At 40.8% G+C, this 6,683-nt stretch overlaps 1 protein-coding gene across 1 annotated transcript; it reads right to left on the bottom strand.

Annotated features, from left to right (window-relative positions):
* Positions 1-272: 272 nt before the first annotated feature.
* LOC118343582 (V-type proton ATPase subunit d 1) lies at positions 273-6,384 on the bottom strand. The gene is made up of 8 exons (XM_035682489.1): positions 6,197-6,384; positions 5,010-5,181; positions 3,727-3,905; positions 3,530-3,609; positions 3,148-3,225; positions 2,644-2,820; positions 2,292-2,369; positions 273-1,599 (listed from the first exon to the last, which is right to left on the bottom strand). The coding sequence occupies exons 1-8, from the start codon at positions 6,321-6,323 to the stop codon at positions 1,438-1,440; spliced, it is 1,053 nt and encodes a 350-aa protein (XP_035538382.1). The 5' UTR covers positions 6,324-6,384; the 3' UTR covers positions 273-1,437.
* Between the last annotated feature and the right edge of the window lie 299 nt (positions 6,385-6,683).

Below are 6,683 nucleotides of genomic sequence, written 5' to 3'. Positions count from 1 at the left end.
CATCATTCTTATTTATTTCTTCTTATTCATTCCATTGTTTTATTACTTTCGTGCTCATGTTCCTTGTTGTCATTTGAAAAGTGCTATATAAATAAAGTTCATCATTATTAATTGTATTATTATTATTATTATTATTATTATTATTATTGTGTTTAGTGCAATTGACTCTTTGTGCTGTGATATTCACTGTGCTGGGCTAACCCTACATTTGTCACCCACATAAACACATCGAACAAATGAAAATATTTCAAAGCCATTTGATAAGTCTTACATTTTTTTTAGAACTGCGTTAGTGCAGTTTAGTCTGTTTATTGTTTGTCACATTTACAATACACATTTCACAAGTAAGAAACAGATCAAAACAGCAATAAATCAATTTTTACAGCATGAAAAAACAAAATCATAAAGTCATCTTTAAATATCTATATATCTTTGTATACTTTAAACATTAAGTCTGTCATATACTCACTAGATTCTGCTTCTTCCAGTACGTTCATTTACAGAAAGTCAAGAGTTCACACAGGAACAGGGACGGTGAGGACTGGAAGCTCCTGTTCAGCTGCTGTATTTTTAATATCTAACAACAATCTAGGTAAGACAGCAAACCAGGCGGGCTCACACATTTCACTCGTTAGTTTTGGGGGGGAAAGCACAGTAATGACCAGACATGCTAACAAAACCTAGCACTAAAACAGAAATAAACACAGGTTACACAGAACCTGGTGGAGACTGATGCTGAGCTGAGGAATGTTTTCATGTCCGCTTTGTTCCCGACTGGCTGATGTTTTGGGATCATGTGAGGTTCAGATACGGGACCATTACCTGATTTTGGTAGGTGGTGAATGTGAAACATAAAGTATACTGAACCTTTAAGGGTTTCATGTGCCTGGAGATTAACATGATCTCAAAAAAAGATGGTTGGTGTTTGCTGTGCTGGGAGTTCCTGCCCTGGTGTGTGTGTTGGGTTCATTCCTGGGACTTGCAAATTCTTCTTGTTGTATTCCTCCCAGCTGAGGTGATGGGTGGACAGGGCGTGCCACATAAACAACATACTGTGCGTCAGAAAGTTTTGACAATCAGAGGCAAGTGTTTGAAAGTCAAATGAGTGGCCTCCTCCCCTACCTGCTGAGCTCAATCAAGCACCAACCACCTCTGTTGGATCACGCAATTCTTTCCTTCTTTAAAATTCTGTATTTCATTTGATTATGTGTTTTACTTTGCAAGCAATAATGAGCCCTGCTGAAACTCACATTACAACAACAAACTCTGGTGTTGGGAACCAATTTACACCTACGAGTGAAAGAATGGAGAAAATTTAGCATCAAACCATCAGAATCTTTAACACCGAGGTGGGACTGGAGACACTGTTCAAGACATAAGACTGAATGAAAACGGTTTAGAAGAAGAAATGGAAGGTGGGAGGGAGGAGGAGGCGGCTCAAAAGATGGGAATGTAGTTGTCGATCTTGGCGCGGTGCCGCTGGGCGATGCACTCAGCGATCCAGACGATGTTCCTGCACTCCTGCTCCTTCAGCTTGACGTAGGCGTAGAAAACACTGAAGTGGAACTGGTTGAGGAAGGCCAGCTTATTCAGCTTCACCTGCACGCAGGAAGGAGGAAGAGACTGATGAGTGTACAAGCACCACAAAGCTAATAATGCCAAGCAAACTCTGAATGACCATACTGACAGGAAAATAGCTTCACTTTACTTCATACTATCAATAAGCTAATGTCAGACGATATTAGCTTATTGCAGTATAAATATAAATCGCCATGTGTTGTAGCTAGTAGTTTGAGGTCATTTAGAAACAGTGTCATCATTACAAAGTCCATCTGTTTTTAAAAATGCTTTTTTAAAACTTAAAATGTCTTACATATGGCCAGCTCTGTCATTCTACATTGAGTTTGTTTTTGATAAATACAATACAATTGAAGCCTTGTTTACAAATGAATGGATTCTATACACAGAAACGCTTTGAATCTGAAACAGATATAGCAGGTGTCGACAGAAACTATTTTTTTGTTCTATTTCTGCAACAGATACAGACACTGAAACTATAATGAAAGGTGTATATGTTCCTGGTGTAATGTCGATCTGACTATGAACAGATCATTTACCACGCACGCACAAAAATAGGCGAAACCTCGACTTGGCTCACGCAAGCAATGCCTAACCTGTTAACATGGGCGCTGTAATTAAAAAGCAAGACGTTACACAGTGCACCAGCTGTGTGGAACGGGTTGAAGACAGCTCTCCACTAGGGAGTCAGTGTATGTCTGATCATGTGTCACCTCATGCTCGAAGAAACGGTCCTCCAGTGTTTTGTCGCCTGGGTTGCTGCCGGCACCCTCGAACAGCAGCTTGTACTCCTGAGGACATGAGCCAAGTTCAGACATACGATAGTGATTATTAAAACATTAAACTTCACACAAACTGTAACAAACACCAACGGGAGAATGGAAAACAGGGAGTTACAGCCATACAAGTGTGGCAGGTACACTGACTGTTTGCTTTGCTTTAACTTCATAGATACTAAACTCAGAGGGATTGGTGCAAAACCAGAGAAGTTAACATGTCAATTGTTACATATTATATATTTAAAAGGTGAGGTGTTATGAGCAGGCCACTAGCTTTTGGACTTACAGGATAGAAATCAGCCACAGCCTTGACCTGCTCGTAGTCATCTGCCCGGGCCAGCTGAGCAAGGCCTTCTGGGTAAAGCTTGCCGCAGTGGGGGAAGAGCTTGGCGCGGTCTTCCTTGGACAGCTCGGTGCCAAACGAGTTGATTGTGATGATGAAGGCTCTCCTGTCGGCCTCGAACTACAGCAGAGACGGGAAGATCAGTGGAGCAACAACGAGTGACTGAGTGAGCGGACTCTTTAATCCACAGCCACAAGCACACGGATGAGCCAACCTCAACACACGTCAACGTTTCATGTACACACTTTTATCTCACTGGACCTACTTCCAGTCAATATAGGATTCTAAAAAGGTGAATTAATATACTATAAAGTAAATGTAATTTTGCTTTTGTTGTGGAATAAAAAGCTAATTTATTGGGACTGAATGTGACAAACTTACAACTTTAACTCAGATGCCCTCCTCCAGTTGTGTGTGTGTGCGTGTGTTTCCACCCTATAAACTCACCTCCAGAATAGGACACATGGTGTCAGCTGTGGTTCCTCCGAGGTTGGAGCAGAACTTGTAGAAAGCCTCCAGGTAAGCCTGAGAGGACACAATGTAGTTGTTAGTTTAAGAAAATTTGTTCTCAAATTGTAACATAAAACTAAACTCAATCTATACCGCCTTGTAATTTACATAACTTCCACATTCAACAAAATATTTGCAAATGCTGATCTGTTGTCTGTATCTTTCACAATTTTTAAGATGATTGTTTGATGCTTATTTTCCTTATTTGCTTACATTTTTGTTTCATCTCTCGCTGTTTCACTTCATCCTGCCTTTAATTTTAGATAACACACTTATCATTAAATATGTTTATTGCCATCATCACTTTAATGTGCTTTACCTTGTAAAGTGTGTTACGGATGATTTCAATGTTCATCTCATCCAAGTCCTGTTCAGATATGCAGTCCTGGAAGAATGCAGCTGAGAAGAAAAGAATGTTTCTTTTAGCTGTGGCACCATCTTCTGTTCGGCAGGAGACATTACTATCCAGTTTTCACATCATTTAGTTTAAATAGCAGTTCATATAGAGGTACTCACCCAGGGGCGTGTCCACCAGGATGGCGTTGTAAAGCTCGGCGGGGGTCTGGGCGATGTTGACCGCCTCCATCTGCTCGAAGCTGCCCAGTGGATGACACTTTGGCACCAACTCGGAGATTGCCCGCTGGTGGAGGGTTCCCGTGATCAGCAGGATGACGTTATCAATCATATAGCTGTACCTGAAGTCACAAGGTAGGGTGGGGAGGGGGGGTGGTCATTACAAAAGCGGAGAAGCCAAAACTATCTTTACACAATCTATCTGCTACCAGGATCTGTTCTTTTTCTTAAACAGTATCACTTATATCCTATGGCAGGTTTTAGTCCACATTACTACACATTATACAGTATATTTTATATCACTGCCATCTGTTTTTAAAGCCTACATTAACATTTCCAACCTTCCATTATAGTACAGAATAAAAAACAACCTGCTGAGACATGAAATCTATGAACATTTAGTCACCTTTATCTTAGTGTCGAATGCACTGTAATGCATTTACAGGCAGGACACACGGTGCATTCAATGACTCAACATTTTTAAAACAAAAAAACTATTTTTAGTGGTGTTCGTTTCTGCTTTTCTTCTGGGTTTCTTTTTTCCAACAACACACCTCATCAATGTATCGCTTTACAGCAAGTGACAGATCTCAGGTGTCCAAGCACACCTGAATGCACCAATGATGTTACATAACAGTCCCCGCTTGCAGCTTTAGTGCCACAAGATAACATACTCTGACACAAGAGGGATTCACTCTTATGGATTAGCATTCTCAAACACGTTTCTATAAGCTGGTTGTCATTACGTACAGATATGACCTCAAACCAGGAAATCAACTAAAACATCTACCGTACATGTTTGCTTTGTAAAAACGTTCAGCACTTTAATGTCGCTTTCACAAGAGTTTGTTTCTTGAGAGTCAAAGGTCGTTGTGTATCCACCATTTCCCCTCAGTAAGGTGAACTCAGGAAGGATTACTTGGATTGATTGACGTGCACGACTTGATGTAATTCCCAAAATGCCTGATTAAGTCTCTTTTATAAAGATGTATAAACTCTGTCAGGCTGAATTTTGGGGAAATGTAATAAATGTAACACCCAGAATATGTCAGTGTGATGTAATGGTGCAGTGAAAGAAGCTTGAAACTTCATGTCCCTGTGGAAGCATCGCCGTACAAGCAGCATACAAACACTGTGCATCTGATTCTGGTCACTGTGGAGAATTCATAAGAGAACATTTACAGGCCACGTTATAGTTCAAGAGCCATTTCAACAGGACAGCTTACGTGATGAAGTCCATGAAGCTGGCGAGCGGCTCGTATGACTGGTTCCTCATGTGGCGAAACTCCACAACCATCTTCTCCTTCAGCTTGTCGTCGATAACAGACACAGTGAGCGGAGACGCCTCGTTTGCCAGGAAGCTGCCATAGTCTGTGCTCTGCAGGTGGAGCTTCAGATCTGCAGAGGAGACACACGGAAAGTACAGATGAGCAGGAAAAATATTCTGAATGAGTTAAGTTTGAAATAAACCTAAAAAAATAAAAAAAAACTGAGCCAATTCGTTAATAAATTCTGAACTAATCGTGTCCAGTTTTCCCCCAGCCCCTCAGATCCGAGCCGCCTCTGTGCAGGTGTGCCCCAACGACGTAGTACAGGTTTATTTTAAAATACAGACACAATGAATGTAATCTTAAATCACACAGCAATAAGGATGAAACAGCTTTCCACATATAAACACTGTATTTGGATTTATTCCCCAACAGCCACTGGTTTTACTTCCACTGTGGAATAATATGCAGTTTGATCTGATAGTGAGTGAAATACACAAACCACCACAGTTAACATTAAAGTGACATTATTACTGTGTGGTAATGTCTTGTGTTGATGTAACAGGACGCTCGCTGGGATTCAGGATCTTAACTGGACTTTGATGCTGCACAGACAAAAGATAAGTGTTATTTGTGTTATGGTGAAGTACAGTGAGAAATACTGTTGTTACCTTTTACAGCCTGTTTACTGCAATAAAGTCTCTCATACTGATGTTTAGCAGTCAGTTCATCGTTAAAGAGCACAATAAACTGCTAAAGCCAACTTTAATGCGGCTTTATCGAAGCTGAATTAACACAACAGCGTAGAAATCTCTTCTGTAGTTTCACTTCCTCTAAAAAAAAAAATAAAAAAACCCATCATTGATCAACAGACCACTAAACACTGGGAGTGCGTTAGCATTAGCTCGCTGGCCACCAAGTCCCAGAAATAACCAAATATAAAACGAAATGTCGCCTTTAATAGTGCAAAATGTCGACGCACAGCTCAACGATGCACTAACACAACAGCCCGACCACAGGAAGCTTTAATATAACATATAACAGTGTGTGTGTGACAGAGCCGAGCCGCTGTGACACTGACAGCTGGCGTTAGCCCGAGCAGCTAAGCAGCCATTAGCTGTGAGTTAGCACCGTTTTAAACTCACCTTCCAGAGTTTCACACTGAACCAGGTTTAAATAATCCGCCTGGGACAGTATTCCTGCTTTGAATCCTCTCACCAGCCCCTCCAGGTAGCCGTTGTCGACGTTGAAATACAGCTCGGAGAAAGGCATCCTGTCCGACCGTCAGTCCGTCTCTGCACTGCGGCTACTAGCGTTAGCATCAGCTGACTGAGCCACGTGACGGTCATCTGATCGATCATCTGATCATCTGATCGATCAGCTGCTCGTGTGTGTGTGTGTAAAGCTTTATTTATATTGCACCTTTCTGACACAGAGATCCAAAGTGATTTACAAACAACGAATAAATAACAACAAACAAAAACACAAACAAAGAGCTCAGATATGAGAAAATATGGACTTTTATTGTTATTTCTCCACATTGGTGCAGTAAAAATGCTTGATATTAAGTATGTTTTTTATTCATCATGGTCGCATGAAACACTTTAATGTAACATATTTTATTTTAAATAA

The sequence above is a fragment of the Morone saxatilis genome, unplaced genomic scaffold (assembly GCF_004916995.1).
Source record: "Morone saxatilis isolate NCDOM2014 unplaced genomic scaffold, NCSU_SB_2.0 Contig11, whole genome shotgun sequence".
NCBI classification, from domain to species: domain Eukaryota; kingdom Metazoa; phylum Chordata; class Actinopteri; family Moronidae; genus Morone; species Morone saxatilis.
The sequence above is the reverse complement of the archived record's forward strand: the minus strand, read 5'-3'. Positions and strand labels throughout refer to the sequence as shown.